Source organism: Lepidochelys kempii, chromosome 6, assembly GCF_965140265.1.
Source record: "Lepidochelys kempii isolate rLepKem1 chromosome 6, rLepKem1.hap2, whole genome shotgun sequence".
Taxonomy (NCBI): Eukaryota; Metazoa; Chordata; order Testudines; family Cheloniidae; genus Lepidochelys; species Lepidochelys kempii.
The window spans coordinates 92,030,588-92,047,637 of record NC_133261.1 but is presented as its reverse complement, the minus strand read 5'-3'; the positions used below and the strand labels follow the sequence as shown (position 1 = coordinate 92,047,637).

The 17,050-nt window shown below is 47.1% G+C and overlaps 1 protein-coding gene across 4 annotated transcripts in view; it reads right to left on the bottom strand.

The window, feature by feature from the left end:
* The window catches only part of GPATCH2L (G-patch domain containing 2 like), a 47,043-nt gene extending 38,244 nt beyond the window's left edge, over positions 1-8,799 (bottom strand). For 2 of the 4 annotated variants that reach the window (XM_073349254.1, XM_073349253.1), the window contains exons 1-3: positions 8,654-8,799; positions 6,870-7,537; positions 1,218-1,282 (exon numbers count right to left, since the gene is read on the bottom strand). In XM_073349254.1, the coding sequence (XP_073205355.1) occupies positions 1,218-1,282; positions 6,870-7,537; positions 8,654-8,695 (775 nt within the window). In that variant the 5' untranslated portion in view covers positions 8,696-8,799. The remainder of the gene's footprint in view (positions 1-1,217; positions 1,283-6,869; positions 7,538-8,653) is intronic. The other 2 variants (XM_073349252.1, XM_073349251.1) reach the window with 1 other exon arrangement.
* Between the last annotated feature and the right edge of the window lie 8,251 nt (positions 8,800-17,050).

The following is a 17,050-nucleotide window of genomic DNA, read 5'->3' as shown; positions in this document are numbered from 1 at the left end:
TATAGTGAAGCAGAATGTAATTAACTAACTTGGGACTGGGACAGAACATTAAGTTTAAAGGGACTTGCAAAGGAAAACAATTGGGCTTGTGCCCTTTCTTTTGCTTCTTTATGATTGATAAAGAAGCTTTGGAAGGAGTTTGTCCAAAAAGGGTATTTTTTCCTTGCTTGTTTTTCACATTAGAGTGTAAACAGCACCTGAACATTTAAGGCTTTGTCTATGCTGGGAAAATGCATCATCTCAGAAAATGTGTTAACATGTTTTAGCTAAAATGATGTCAAACATGAAGTGGCAACTAGTGTTGACAGAGACAGTCATGTTTTTAAAAAAAGTAATTTTTAACGCAACTGTACCTATCTACAGTAGGTACTACACCACATTTGACATCATATTAGTCAAAACATACTAGTTAACACATTTTCTAACATAACGCATTTTCCCAGTGTAGACACAGCCAAGGACAGGAGAATTAATGAAATTATGACATCACAAGATTTAAGAGACTGGAATTTGAGCAACAGAGAGGGGAAGGGATTTTTAGTCACTGTTTAAACATTTGTGTTTGTTTCTTTGGTTGACATGTATTTAACTCCAGTACCTAATAATAATCTTGGACAAAGAATGTGTATGTTACAAATTCAACACCAACACCAGTTGAAGTGTGAGAGTCCACAAACTTCTGAGAACTGCTTCTCCCCTGCCTAATACACATGTTTTGGTTGTTGCATCTCCACCACGCTTAGTATGTTGCTTGTCATCTTAGATTGTGAGCTCTCTGGACCAGTATGTTTCTGTGTCGCAGAGTATGACAAGCAGATTGTGGGAACTTTTGTAATATATATACAAACAATTGACCTCTATTGATAGAGACTTCATGGAGTTCATGATGACCTCACTGAAACTAAGCAGAAAAGTCTGAGTAGTCATCCCCAAGAAACCAATAACGTATGTATTGCCTTATATCACACTTTCCAGTATTTGGATTGTATACATTTGATAAATATCATAGCATTTCCATAAGAAAAGCATGGTTTTAACTGAAATCACATGGAATACCTTTGTGATCTGAGCCAATTCCTCTGACTCCTAGCCACTCTCCCTTCCCCGCACATCCTGATCCCCTCCAATTTCTAGTCCTGCACTGCCTTGAATTTGCATTTATAAGTAAAGAGAAATTCCCATATTGCACCAGAGGGAAATCACAAGACAGTAGTTACCTTGACGGCCTTCGTCATTGGTGAAGAGGCCAGTGTCACTGCTGCTGCATACACTGCTGGTTTCACTGCAAAGAACAACCACAGTTAACTGCTGAAAGGTATGCAGCAATAATCTTTTAAATTTTGCCAGTGCCTTTCATCCCAAAAGGACCCCAAAGTCTTTATATACCATACAAAATGGGAATCAATTCATCACTGACACATGATTGCCTCTGGCATGGAACATGTCAACTGTCTAACAGCTCACTACAACACTATGCAATTTAGGAAGAATCCTGTATCGAGTTAAAAAAGGAAATTTTAGGTTATCAGAACATAATTATCAAAAATGGGATTAGGTCAGGGCACCAAGGCTAACGATCATAATTATGACACTCTTTGCAGATATCCCCGTCTCTGGTAACGACCAGGCAACAGAAATGAAGCTAAATGCTCCCCTCGCGGGTCACCCGATGGCCACTGGCAATTGTACCACAACTTTTTCTTTTTAGACTTCCATTTTCCAACATAAATGGAACATAAATGCCTTCTCTTCAATGCCTTCTCCTTTCTTTGGCTGGATAAGGGGCTACGCTTCAAGCACTACAGCAGCACAGCTGTGCCACTGTAGCATAGACCCTACTACAGCAACAAAAGGGGTTATTCTGTTGTTGTTGTAGTAAGTCCACCCCCTCGAGAGGCAGTACCTAGGTTAATGGAAGAATTCTTCCCTCAGCCTACCTGCATCTATAGTAGGGGTTAGGTTGACCTAATTACATCACACAGGGCATGAAATTTTTCACAGCCCTGACTGAGCAACATAGCTAGGTCAACCTAAGTTTAGATGTAGACCAGGCCTCAAGTCCCTAACTACTCATCCAAATAAACCAGTACTACATAGCTTGCAGCTGTAGATAACCACCAGTTAAACTGAGTTTTAAACTTGGCCACTGCTGCTGCTCCAGGAGACAGTTTACGAAGGAATTTGTTTGGAAAATAATCTGAGTAGAAAACTTAACTGTCTGTAAAAAGTTTTGAAAAGGCTGAACATTGTGCTGCAAAATTACATGCTCATGTCAATCCTAGGTATTTGATGGGTTAATGCTAGGATTCGATCTTTTCTAGGACATATTATCCAATACCTCCATTATTCTGAGATCTCTCAGCAAAAGCAATACCCCTTCCACCCTGCACACAGGTTACAGGGCCTTATGGGAGAAGTGAATCCTAGCTTTAACTCAGCATCTGAAATAATCTCAGCAGTGTGGTTAGATAAGATCCCCATGTACCCTGGAAGAGCAACATCACACAGCATGGTGTGTGGTTATACCAGCCACCAATATCCTCAGGAAACTTTATGGGACACAAGGCAAAGGGACAGTGAGAGTCACCCCATCCACAATTAACTGTACGTACTCACTAAAACCATATGCTGTGAAGCATATTACTGCTTTTTAAAAAACATGTTCTGTAAACTAGCTAAGACAATCCATTATACTGGATACCTGAAAGTCTGAACCTTCAGTGCATTAGAGTCCATTTTTCAGTTGGTAGTTTTAAACATACAGATGGAAGAGGTTGCAAGTCCCTCCCACATTCTAGCATGCAACTAACACCAAGTTTTAAGCCAGCCTTTTATGAAGTTTGTGCCATCCATCCCCTAACATGCTGTATGAGAAAGGGACAGTAGTTAAAGCATAGGACCAGGAATCATAAGAAAGGAAAAGGATTATTAAACCAAGTTCCGAATCAAATTAACAGAACAGCCAGTGCCTCAAAGTACTGGAAAACCCTGCAGTGCCTTACAGATACATACTCCGCCACGCTTTCTACCCGCTTTCTACAAAGGTTCATTGAAAGATATCCTTACCTATACTCCCTTTATATTTCAGGCCTGGAAAACGGAGTATCCTGTACACAAGCCTTTCCTCAGGTTCAGTAAGCACTGATTAATGCTCTCCACTTGCAAAGGAGGCTACTTACCTTAACCATGAAATAATGAATGCTATTGATCCGACAAGCTACTGCTATAGAGTGTTATTGATCGCCCAATCTTTGGTTAAAATGGTCCTCATTTAGCAATTTCACTGTCGCAAACACCTGGAGCAAAGCATGCTTATAATTAAATAGTTTGGGGGAGTTAAAGTGAGAGGTGATGGACAGAGATCTCAGCTTTCCAACATTTATTCCTGCTCCTGAGCTATTGTTTGTGTCAGGAGGGACATTGATTTTCTATAAAAATAAGAAAACAAGAAGCACCAAGGGGCTGCAGAAGGTCAGGCCGGGCTAGAGAAGGAGGGGGAGGCTGAACACTCTGTCTCTGTCACTTGCCTTCCAGGAGAAGGGGATTTTTTCTTTCCTGAGAGATCCGCCCCTAATACATCAGCTGAGCCAGGCTCATGACTGCCACGACAGGCTGTCACCAAACCTGCTACTATTCAAAAGGAACTAAACTACAAACTGGGGAGTAACTGGTCATTCTATCAGCCCGGAATATATCAAGATAAAACAAGCGCTCACCTTATCACTGGCTGGTAAACTTAGTACAACATCCAATTTGAAATTAAGCGATACAAAAGAAGGCTAGTTAGATATTGTTTATGTGAAAGATTAGAGAGACAATATGTCATCCGTGAACTTGAAGTAGCATGTGTGTTAGCAAGAATGTTCTCAGACAGCCCTTGGACTATTCTGGTTTGATCTGCCCTATGTAATCACATTAAGCAGACAATTCAGACAGCATACATCTTAGATAAATGAGACAGACGTTCAGGGCCTCCATTTATAGTTCGTCAGTTCCCCCATCGTGTGGGAGAGCTCCAAAATATTAAAAGGGGGACTGAGTGGAGAGGTTTTACTTCTAAGTGTCTTCGCAACTAATCGTCACCATTGTACTGGTAGCTCAAAAATCTCAAATGTCCCCTAAAATGAATCCATGTTTCTCTCATTCTTGGTTTCCCCTTCCTTTTGGCTATCAGGCTTTGATTCCCCTCTCATACCACTCTTAGATCAGTCATTTGCTCCCTCACCATGTTCCTATGTATCTTTCCTTTCCCCTCTTCATTTCAGTCTCCATCTCCCCCACTTTTATGCAGGATGTTTCTTAGTCCATTATCTATGTGTGTGGGAGGGTATTCCAAAATTCTTCATCCCCCACATCCCACTCTGAAGACATGATATGGTAACAAACCTTTCTCCAGTATAAAACTGAATATAGCCCCACCGGTAATCCATCAAAGCTGCTTCCTCATTAAGGTCCTGATCCAAAGCTTATTAAGCCAACGGGAGTCTTTCCATTGAATTCAGTGGGCTTTGGATCAGAGCATAAGCAAAGGAAAGTGATGAAAGTGCTGAGTGTTCTAGCTCCACAGAGATGCTAGCTCCTGCTAATCTAGGAGGAAAGAGGGTGGGGAAAACGTCACTGCTGAATGATACAAGGCATTTGTTCCCATAGTGGCTGAGTGCGACACTTGTGTACTCCTAATCTCTGTTGACAGGAGAAGTGAGAAACACAATTCAATCCTAAACTGATGTACAACAGCCCCTAGAATACCAATACTGCTTCCTGGCCCCGCTTGCTTTGCCAATCACCTTTCCTCTTGCCTGTTTATGGCTATACTCCTAATCATTTTCTCTCCTCCCTGTCCAGTTTTCACACATTCCTCAGGATATGCCCTTGCTGCAGCTCTACGAAGCACTTCAGTGGTATCAGATGGAGCATCTACAGCAGAGTGAAAATGATGTAAGCATACCCAGTTTCACTCTGCTGTTTCTAGTAGGGAAGCACTGTATTTAGTGCAGGAGAGGCAAAGGCATGATCCCTCACTGCTGCCAGAAGCGTTCTACAAGGAGAAGTAATGCACATGTATTTCTCCCTCTAACTCCACTCCCCTCACCAAGCCACAGCCCAGACCATACATGTGGAGGTGAGATGGTCAAACATTTTCACCTCTGGATTTCCAAAGAGAATCCAAAGGCTTTGGCAGCAGATGGCAAATGTCATCTGATGCAAACATATGCACAATAAGCCTTGGTCTACACTACAGAGTTAGGTCAACGCAAGACAGCTGACATCGACCTAACTCTATAAGCATCTACATCGGCAATCTTTGGCATGCGGCATGCCAAGGTAAGCCCCCTGGCGGGCCGGGCTAATTTGTTTACCTGCCACATCTGCAGGTTTGGCCCATTGCAGCTCCCACTGGCCGCGTTTCGCCACTCCAGGCCAATATGGGCTGCTGGAAGCAGCAGCTAGCCCATCCCTTGGCCCGTGCCACTTCCCACAGCCCCCATTGGCCTGGAGCGGTGAACCGCGGCCAGTAGGAGCTGCAATTGGCCGAATCTGCGGACACGGCAGATAAACAAACCGGCCTGTCCCGACAGGCGGATTACCCTGGCGGGCTGTGTGCCAAAGGTTGCTGATCCCTGATCTACACTAAAATGTAGCTCCCACCAATGTAACTCGCCAACTACTCCGACTTAGTAACTCCACCTCTGAGAAAGGTGTAGTGTTTAGATTGATGTAGTTATGTCGATGCAGTATCAGTGTAGATACCGTGTTGCTTACATCGACTGTTGCTGATTTTCAGAAGCCACTCCACACTGACAGTTAAATCAGTACAAGCACTCCTGGTGAGGATGCACACCGCTGACACAAGGAACATAGTATGGACATGCAAAAGCAATTTAATTAATGTAGTGGCTGTATGTCATGATAACTTAGGTCAACATAATTTTGTACCGTAGATATACCCTAATTAGTCTGAGGGAAAGGAACCAACTGAGGGAAAACAAAACAATCACCCAGCACATTCCTCAGGTGATGGACCAAAACAAAGCTGTGTGTTTGCTTTCTCAATGGCTGACACAGATAAGGCTGGATGAAAGCCAGCTGGTTTAAGTTCAATTGAACATGATGGAAGAGATACTGATTGGTGCAGAAAGTACCTCGAGGAGGCTAGCAATGTCTATTACTGCTCCATCAAGTGAGGGAATCTATCTACCCATTGTCATTGAGATACATTCTCAAGGTGCTACTCAATATATCCTTCCTGTACTATTAGATAAAAATGTCTTTTCCCATCTTTAGATGGCAAAAAAAAGCATCCTCTCTTTGGTAAGAAAGGCCTCACCTTGATCTATGCCTTTGTTACAACTACACTAGACAACTAACATGCAGTAACTTGTAAACAGAACAACGTTTTGATCAAGGTACATACAGTAACTGCAAACAAGGCTAACTGGTCACTACAGGATTCTGTTTTCCTTTGCTGTTTCTCATAAACCCTTGGAAACATGAAACTGAAATCAGTCTCATCCATCACTCACTGGCTTGTCAACATGGTTTTACTTGCAAAGACTAGAGCCACTAGCATGCTGGTTGTCACTGTGAAGACAGAGACAACAGACTTCTCATTGGAGCCATAAGCACACCGGTTTGTTATGAGGACAACATGCACATGTCACTACTGGGTCATGAAGACAACATGCACACTGATTTAGCACCACAGGACTGCAGGCAAGGGTTTGGAGATTTTTTTTTTTCTTGTATCTTTAAGGGAAAACTTTGTTTGAGAGGGAACTACCTAGACCAGGGCACAGTCTTTGCAAGCAGCTGTAAAGGAAGTTGATAATCTGATTGTGGTAGGTGAAGGAAAGGCCTGGAGAGCTCACCATTCAGACATGTTTTCATCAGAACCCTGTTTTTGTTCATCCGCTTCACACTCCATCCTCTCCTTCCTCCCCCCTTTACTGAGGAAGGGCCTGTTCTCTGCTGACTCACACAGACCATGGCTGGATGAAGTCCAAGGGGTGTTCTCCTTCCAGCGTGACAGACGCTGCTTCTTGGCTGACTTGAACCTATAGCCTCTCTCATAGTTCCACTCCGACACCTTGAGTTTCTGCTGGAGGCTAGCAGCTACCTCTGAGGTCACACGTTTCACCTTCCGGCGACGCCTGAGGGGCCGGCAGGGTCCATTTTCCGTGAAGGAGTCCGACTCATGCCAAGAATGCTGCTTGCTCTTTAGGGTGGCACTCAGAGCTGGGTGGCGTTTGGCCACAGCCATGTCATCTGAGTCACTGAAGTTGGCAGTCAACACCTCACGACAGTCCTTCATGGCTTCATCCAGGCTTGATTCCGAAGCCTCACTGTAGCAGCAGGCATGCTCCGCCTGGTGCGTGAAGTCTGAGCGCCGCTTACGACCCCTCCTCTTGCGAAGCTGCCGCCGCTGCTGCCTTGGGCTCAGGGCCATCTCTTCCCACAGCTCATCCAGCTTGTTTTGTTCTGAGGTCTGCTCCAAGGCCGAGGCCAAGTCATGCACCAGCTCATCCATGGGCAATGTCTACTAAACACGAAAACAACCAATTAGCACCAGCCACTAATGTCACTGCAACAGCACGTCACTAGACCAGCATAAACTAGAGCCTTCTTCACACCAGCAACTTGGTTAGACACTCACCTTGGACCTGCCCAATAGGACTAATACAGGCAAACTGTTCTTCTTGTGCTACAGCTCAGTCTTCCCTTTAAAATTAGGGCTACCACTTCCCCTTCCCAGCCAAGACCGCCTCATGCTATAGCAATTAAAGACAAGTTTATGCCTGACACGGATACAAGATTGCATTTTCTTCCTTGAAGCAGTATGTCCCAGTATCCAGCCTAAAAGTGAAATGGCCTGCATTCAGAACACCATGTGATGTCATACCATCAGCTGTTATATGCAAGAAACAGGGTTGGGCCTGCTCATTACATGACTCTACCAGTCACGAAGGGACTGTGAATGACTTAATAGGTGGCACACTTGGCTCAGACCAATGACACAATGGGTATTAAAGACTCTATGCTGCATGAGGATCAGTCTTTCCAAAGAGGAATAAAGCTTAAGTCTCATACTAATGCAGTCACAAAGATTCCATGATGCTTTGCCCCCCCTCCTTTTTTTTTTTTTTTGAGGTGGGAGAATCAGGCGTTAACCAGGAATACTGTTCAAATATCAATCTGTGTAATTATAGTCTAGTTTGTTACATCTCCCCAGCCATTACAGTTCTATATAGGATTGTTCTTCATCTCTCATCCAAAACTGTTGTTTCGTGTGGCTGTGCACTACCAAACAGCTGTGGTTTCCCACCCCACAAATGACTGCTCACTCAATACACAGGGAGTCTTTGATCTAAGGCACTTTGGTGTGCGATACTACAAAACCAGGATCCTGTTGTTATACAATAAATCCGCTCCTGCTAAGATACTGACACTTTCTAACCACAGCAGCAAACTGGACCCCCAACACAGAAAACACCTTATGGGAATATGTACAATAGATTTGTGTACACTGGGGCAGAGCTGCCTCAGGAAATAGGGGACACTGTGCCTTGCCCTCCCCCCAGAGCCCTGATGAGGCCAGGACCCGGGGACTGAGGGAAAGCCTCAGGGAAACACACAGGACAGAAGCTCTGGGCACCTTTCTAACCCAGGAGTCGGAGACGTAGGTAAAATCCCGCATCACCCAACGCAGCACAGACCGACGCCACGACTCCTGCGTTCCACTTCCTCAGCTACTCCCGCAGCTCATCTCCCCGCCGCCGCCTGTCAGCCTTCGGCCGGAACCACCCTCACCCCGCCCACGGCGCCCGCCCTGCCTGGGCCCCAGGCCCCAGCCCGGCCCTGGCACCGGCCCTGCCTGGCACCACCCCAGGGCCTGGCATCATCCCCCGACCTATGTCAGACCCTCGCGCTAACCGACCCTCCCAGCCCCGAGCCGGGCTAAGGCGGGTCTCACTCACCCGCCCGCCTCGGCCTCTCCGGGGTCCTCGGCCTCCTCTCGGAACAGGACTTCCGGTCTCGGGGGTCACTTCCGCCCCGCGCCACGCCCCCTCAGCGTGCACACTTCCGCCCCGCCGCGGTGGAGCTGTGCGCATGATGAGCAGCTGCGGGAGGCGCCTGGCCCGGGGGCGCACGTGCAGCTCAGGCGAGAGGGGCAGGACGATGCTTGCGCTCTGTTCTCTGCTCCCTTCGGGCTCTTTCTTTGCAGCAGCAACAGTGTGTCAGGCAGGGGACTGGCCCCGCAGCTGTGCTGCCTAAACAGAGAGCGGGGGCTTGGTGTGACCCTGGCTGGGGCAAAGCATACAGCTGCTCCCTGCTGCTCTCCGCCCAGCCTGTCCATCCGCCCAGGAGACTGGAACCACTGCCTCCTTCCCTCCTAAGGCAGTGAGTTTCGGGGACTCTACAATGCCCCTACCAAGAGCCCTAGATGAGGACCTGGCTTTAAGCACAGCTGCAGTGGAGGGCTCTCAGGGTTGGGTGGGACTCTCTTCCCTGCTCAGATTATTTGTTGAGCTTCATCCTTGCGTCTATACAGGTGTGAGCACAAGGCTCCTGCCCCAAGGAGCTCACAACAGGACAAGGTGATAGGCAAGCGAGACACAAGCCAAAATTTTTATTGGCATGATAAAACCAGAGGTGAAAGTAAGCCGGTACAGTGTACCGGAAAGAGCCCATGCACTGTATCGGGGCGGATCGGCTTCCCCAGGCAGCAATTTAAAGGGCCTGGGGCTCCCAGCCGTGGCTGGAGCCCTGGGCCCTTTAAATTACCACCAGAGCCCTGCTGCCAGAGCCCTGGGAAAGCGGCAGTAGGGCTCGGGTGGCGATTTAAAGGGCCCAGGGCTCCTGCTGCAGCTACCGACCTGGGCCCTTTAAATAGCCACCGGAGCAGCAGCAGGGCTCCAAGGACGATTTAAAGAGTCTGGGGCTCCAGTAGCTACTACCACCCTGCTTCCTTTAAATCGTCCCTGGAGCCTGCCGGAGCTCTGGGCTAGCGGCGGCAGGGCTCTGGCGGTTATTTAAAGGACACAGGGTTCCGGCCACCGTTACCACCCCGGGCCCTTTAAATAGCCGCCGGAGCCCAGCCGCCGCTACCCCAGGGCTCCAGCAGGCTCCGGGGATGATTTAAAGGACCTGGGGCAGTAGCAGCAACCAGAACCCCGGACCCTTTAAATCGCCGCCTGAGCCCTGCTGCTGGAGCCCCGGGGGTCACGGCGGCAATTTAAAGGGTCTGGGGCTCTGCTGTGGTAGCTCAGATGGCAATTTAAAGGGACCAGGGCTCCCTCTGCCGCTACCCTCCGGAGCCCTTTAAATCGCCACCCGAGCCCCGCTGCTGGAGCCCTGGGGTAGCGGCAGCGGAGCTCTGATGGTGATTTAAAGAGCCAAGGGCTCCCAGCTGCCACTACAGCAGTGGAGCCCCGGGCCCTTTAAAGCACCACCAGAGCCCAGAGCCCTGGGGTAGCAGTGGCAGCAGGGGGCCCCCGGGGCTCTGATGGTTATTTAAAGTGTCTGGGACTTTGCTGCAGCAGCTGGAGCCCCAGGCCCCGGGGCTCCCAGCCGTCTCTGCAGCTGGTAGCTCCAGGGTGATTTAAAGGGCCCGGGGCTCCCAGCTGCTGCTACCACAGTCCCAGCCCCAGGCCCTTTAAATCTTGATTTAAAGGCCCGGGGGATGTAAAGGCCCCGCCTCTTCAAGTAGAGGCCCTGCATCTTCCTAAGGACTCCAGAGTATCAGTAAAATCCTTTAAGTTACTTTCATGCCTGGATAAAACCTGTGTGTGTTACTAAAGTGTGAGGAGATTGAGGGCTTGGGTCTCTATCAGAGGTGGATGTGACCCAGCGAGTACCTGCTCCCAAAGTATGCTACATCTACAGAGTGTGGTGTTTGGCCTGAAGTGGACAGATGGGATTGCATCAGCCTTTATCCTACTGAATGGGGTTATATACTTTATGCCCAGTTATCATTATTGTCTATGTTTACAGATGGCACCCAAATGCAACAGGCAGTGGATACCTCACAATGCAGTACTGAAAAAATATGTTACATACAAAAAAGCTGTTTGTTACAGGGGAGAGTGCAGCATGCAAAAGTCAGGGAGTGGCAAAGTTAAGGTTGTTCACACATTACCATATAGCATTCAATTACATGTCTATGGACTGTTTACCTCATTCAATGCACGTGTTGTACAGTGACAGTGAATAAGGCAGATGCCTACCAACATATGGTCCGATTCTGCTCAGTGTCCCCTTCAAGTTCCCTTTGTTTGACCCTTTGACCTTCACACCTGCCCCTGTTACATTTTTGTTTGTCCCCTGTAATTATTTGAGTACCTGGACCTTGTGGATCCTCCCCTAAGGCTGGTGGAGGGCCCTTTAGCAGTCCTTTAGCCCACTTCCCAGAACCCAATAGGAACATACAGTCCAATGTACACCATTCAACCTCCGCACACTCCTGCCTCATTCACTATCCATCCTGTACACTGAATGAATGGGGGTCCTGCAGAAAAAAAAATAGTATGTAATCATGTAATTACAGGCTTCATGTCCAATGACCACCTGGTCTAGTGGTCAGCTCATGGCCTTCTGTCAGCCTAGTCATCCCAGAGAAGGCTGACTGGGGCCACAATCACCCCCATATACTCCAAACCTTCCACAGAGATTCTGTCACTATAGTGGAGCAGGGGAGGGGGGAAGATAGGGGGACCCACACCCACTCCAACACAGGACCCTAGGGTTTATCAAAGTACCCAGCCCACTTATTGAGCTACTCCAAATTATGTTTTCCCTTGGGTACTTCCAACCACACTAGCGCTCCTCAGTGTGGGGCATGCCTATCCCCAGTCTCTGACAGCCCTGTTCAATCAAGCTCTTTTAGGGCTTTTCAGCTCCTAGAGAGGGGAAGAGAGCCTAGTCCCTGCTACTAGAGCAGCCATCACAAAGCTTTTGCCACTCCTGCCACAGCCGCAGCCTTGCTTTCTGATGCCACATGCAACTCATTTCCCCCCTTTTCCTGGGCAGTGTACTTTTAAACAGTTCCTCCACTAAGAACATGCCCTACACCTGCTGAGGGGTAGCACCTCCCTAGTCCAGTATTGCTGTACTCCCAGTCCTGGTTCAGAGTGGGGCCTGTAGATGCCATCATGCTGTATGAAACTGCATAAGCGCATAGGTCAGAGGCAATGTTGCAAGGCCAGCATTAATTTTGGCATTTATTAGAAAACATCTAGCCCTTCCTTTGGAGATGACTGCAGGATTGTTCCCTATATTAATTTTTCCAGGATTTTGTCCAGTCTAGTTTTAAATATTCCAAGTGAGGGGCTTCCACCATTTCTCTTGAGAAACTAACACAGGAATGCCAGACTAATCAGATTAGTGGCCTGTCTAGCTGCTATACTGTCTCAAAAAGTGACCAATACCAGATGCTTTACAGGAAAGCATAAAACTTCTAGCCCAGTAACTCAAATAAACCACATGATTAGGAAATGGCCCTTCATGTACAGCCTAAATTTTCATTTCCTTTTCCCCTCATTCTTTAGTTCATTCTTTGGAGCACGGTAAACAAAGCTTCTCCCTCCTTGCTTACTCTCTTCAGAGCAGTGTGGAGACAATCCATTTAGAAACCAATCCAATGCTCAATAAAGTCAAGAAGTGTCTTTCCACTTACTTCAATGGGTGTAGGATTGGGTCTTTGTCCTATTGGAGAGGAACCAAGCAACACCCCTCCCCCCAACCCCAGGTTGACAATAGAGACAAACTGGATGGAGCGGCATCCAGCAGTCTCAGCTGGAGTGTGGTATCGCAGAATCTTGAGGAAATTAAACTGAAAGTAAAAGGCAGAGAAAAACGGGGATCCAGGTGGTGATCCAGAATAAGCAGTTCATTGATTTATTCTGTGATTCTGTGGTTGAAGATTATGAGATAGAAATAACTTTCTCACCACTCGTTTGACTCATGGTGTCTTGACCAGTTGTCCACTCGCTGGCACATTCCTTACAACCACGGGCGGCAGCACGTATAAGAGGCTGGGGGAGGCTAAGCCTCCCCAAAAAAGGTTGGCCATGTGCAGGAGGGCAAATTCTGCGGATGTGGCGCAGGTCACCTCCCTTTGGAGGCATGCCAGCCTGCCGCTAGGGTGACCAGGTGTCCGGTTTTCGACCGGAACACCCAGTTGAAAAGGGACCCTAGCGGCTCCAGTCAGCACCACCGACCCAGCTGTTAAAAGCCTGGTCGACAGTGCTGCGAGTCTAAGGCAGGCTAGTCCCTACCTGTCCTGGGGCACCGTGCTGCGCCCTGGAAGGGGCCAGCAGGTCCAGCTCCTAGGCAGAGGGGCCACGGGGCTCCACGTGCTGACTGAGCACCGGCTCCGCACTCCCATTGCTTGGGAACCAGCCAATGGGAGCTGGGGGGTAGTGCCTGTGGGTGAGAGCAGCACCCCAACCCCCTGCCCAGTGAAAGTGAGTGACAGTGGGGAAGAGCGAGCCACTGAGGAAGAGGAATGTAGTGACCCGGGGCGGGGCCTTGGGGAAGGGGCGGGGCTTTGGGGAAGGAGCCGGGCTAGGGTTTGAGTTTTATGCGATTAGCAAGTTGGCAATCCTATTCGTCGCCTTTGGAGCACCAGAAATGAAACTCCCTAGAAGTGAGGGGGCCACTGGTGCCCAGACTGTGGCTCCACCCATGCTTTGTCCTGAGGCCCTGCCCCTATTCAACCTCTTCCCCTGAGGCCCTGCCCTTGCTCCACCTCTTCTCATTAGGCCCCCTTCGCTCGCCACTCGCTCTCCTCTGCTGCACAGAGGAGCAAGTGGTTGGCGAATGAGGGGCATGGGGAAAGAGGCGGAGAAGAGCAGGCAGGCGGGGTGGGGGGGGGCTTGTGGGAGAGGTGAAGAAGAGCAGGTGGGGGGCTCAGGGGAGGGAAGAGGTGGAGTAAGGGCAGGGCCTCAGGAGGGTGGGGTCATAGTCCAGGCACTAGTGCCCCCCCCCTTCTAGGGAGCTTCCAGTGCTCGCGTGTAAGCCTCCCCAAATGGAAGGCTCACACACCACCTATGCTTACAACCATTTAGTACACTCTCATGCCACAACGTGTCCACATGTTGCCTTGAAGATGGGCACGTTAGACCAATATACACAGCTGCCAGGGAATGGCATAGTTCTTGTGTCACATTCACGGAGAGCCACTGCTCCTCCCACAGAGAGCACCAATTAGTCTTTATTTTGACCTCTTCTAGTTGATGGTTCTGTACCCCAGCCTGACCAAAGGTTGTCAGAGCAGCTGTGGCTGCATATGTGGTCTCTCAAACCCAGCTGGAAAAGGGCCTGTATCTCCCCGTGCTTGACTCAGTGTCTAATCTTCAGTCATTTTCTGATTTAGTGAGTGTATATTATCAGTCACCACCGGTTGTTTATGAAGTTCTTATTTATGGAAATATCAGCAACTAACTTGTCTGACCTCTGGCCCTGATTTGAATGAAAGTTACATCTTCCCTATTGAAAGCCTGACATTCCTGTATTGATTTTCTGAAGATTTGTGCTTTGGTAGGTCCCATTGCTGGAGTTTTAGCTCCTGTTTCTACAGATCATTAGCTGCTAATGGAAGCTGTGAGTTCACAGCTTGCGCCAGGTGCTTATTCTTTTGTTGTTTGTTTTCTTTTGGTTTTTAGTCATGGGAAACATAGAATCATAGAATATCAGGGTTGGAAGGGACCTCAGGAGGTCATCTAGTCCAACCCCCTGCTCAAAGCAGGACCAATCCCCAATTAAATCATGCATCTAGTAAGTTGGGCAGGAGGACTCCTGGGTTCTATTTCTGGTTCTGCCACTGACTACATATATCCAAGTCAAACTTAATTTTGTTATTTCCTGCCCATATTTCTAACCTCAGATCTTTTGTATTCTCTGTCCTTATTAGGGTTTGCAGCTCCTCCCAATTTAGTATCAACTGCAAATTTCTTTAACATACCTCTCATCCAGATCATCAATAAAGACATTAAATAAAACCAAGCCTAACCCCCACAACCCAGTTCTTTGCCATTTTGTATTTCCTTTTGTTTATGGTCCTTCTGCTAGTTTTTTATCCATGTGGCAGTGCTCATATTCAAGCCAATATCAATTCATTTTTCAAGTAACATTTTACAAGGCACTGTATCAAATGCTTTGCTTAAGTCCAGATATATTACATCTGTGGCATTCTCTTCATCCATTAATTTTGTAAATTTAATCAGAGAAAGTAATCAGGTTTGACTGACGTGATTTGTTCTTTATAAATCTATGCTGCTTCTTATTACTCATAGTTCTGTTATCCTCTAGATGTTTACATTTTTCATCTTCTTTTACTATTTATTCCATTAATTTACCAGGAACAAAAGTTAGACTCAAAGAGTGATAATTTTCCAGAATCACTTTCTTTTCTTTTTTTAAAGAATGGCACTACATTTGCTTTTTTAAAGTCCTCTGGCACCTTTCCTAGTTTGTTATGATGTTCCAGAAAGTTCAGGCAGTTCATTGAGTTTGTTAGCTGATCACCACACCACCACAGAATGCTGATTTCTATACAAGCTATTTTCTTAAGTATTCCCTTACTTGTTTTTCACCAGTCACTTCAGTGACAAAGTTTTCATTACTTCCTAACTGTGAGGCTCTATACCTTATTTTTTTTGTTGAAGAAAGATTTTTTTTAAAGTAAATCACTATCAAGACCATTTTTTAGTTATTGATTCCACCCTCCTACCCCCCTCGTTTATCAATGGACATACTTTCTGGTACTTTTGTTGCATTAATTTAATTGTAAATTTCCTTCTTATTCTCTTTTTTAACCCTTTTGATGGCAGTAACTAATTCTGCTTTATCACAGTATATTGCTTTCCCTTCCATTTTTCCATTTCCAGTCCAGGGTTTTTTACCCTAAAATCTTAAATCCCTCCTAAAATCTAATCCCTTTCTACTACTGCACTCAACCTTCGTGCTTCACGATGTAAGACGGCTACTAAATGCCTAGGTTTTGGAAGAAACATTCCTTATGGGCCGGTTATTCCATCAGTATCCACTTCAGAGTTTCTTGCACCTTCCTCTCAAGTATCTGGTCTTGGCTGCTGTTATAGATGTGATGCTGGATTAGACAGTCAATTATGTAGCCATTTCTATGTTCATATGTCCTAGGGGTGTGAAAGTCCATAGCAGATGCCTGCTGTAGTTTCTCTTATGTTTTCCATTCCTTGTACCTTTTCCCCCCCAAGTATTTCATTGCCACTTTCTTCATGAACAAACTATTTCATTTGGGGCATAAATTTTGGATATAGCAGGCCAAATTGGGAAGCATCGCTCAGATCAGATTCATGATGGAGTTTTGCCTGAGTAAGGATGGCAGATTCTGGTGCAGTTTGCAGGAGAAAGAAGAAGTGGCAGCAGGAGCTGACCTGGGTGTTTGCCCCGGGGAGCAGGAACCAGGCTAGCAGATGCTCGAGATCAGGATCCTGACAAAAGGAAGAAAGTAGAGCAGCAGAGTACGGACCCTGAACTTCAGAAAAGCAGGCCTCGATTCCCTCAGGGAACTGATGGGCAGGATCCCCTGGGAGGCTAATATGAGGGGGAAAGGAGTCTACGAGAGTTGGCTGTATTTTAAAGAAGCCTTATTGAGGGCACAAGAAAAAACCATCCCGATATGCAGAAAAAATAGCAAATATGGCAGGCAACTAGCATGGCTTAACAGAGAAATCAGTGAGCTTAAACAAAAAAAGGAAGCTTACAAGAAGTGGAAACTTGGACAGATGACTAGGGAGGAGTATAAAAATATTGCTCGAGCATGCAGGGATATAATCAGGAAGGCCAGATCCCAACTGGAGTTGCAGCTAGCAAGGGATGTGAAGGGTAACAAGAAGGGTTTCTACAGGTATGTTAGCAACAAAAAGGTGGTCAGGGAAAGTGTGGGACCCTTATTGAATGGGGGAGGCAATTTAGGGACAGATGATGTGGAAAAAGCTGAAGTACTCAATGCTTTTTTTGCTTCGGTCTTCACAGCAAACAAGGTCAGCTCCCAGACTGCTTCACTGGG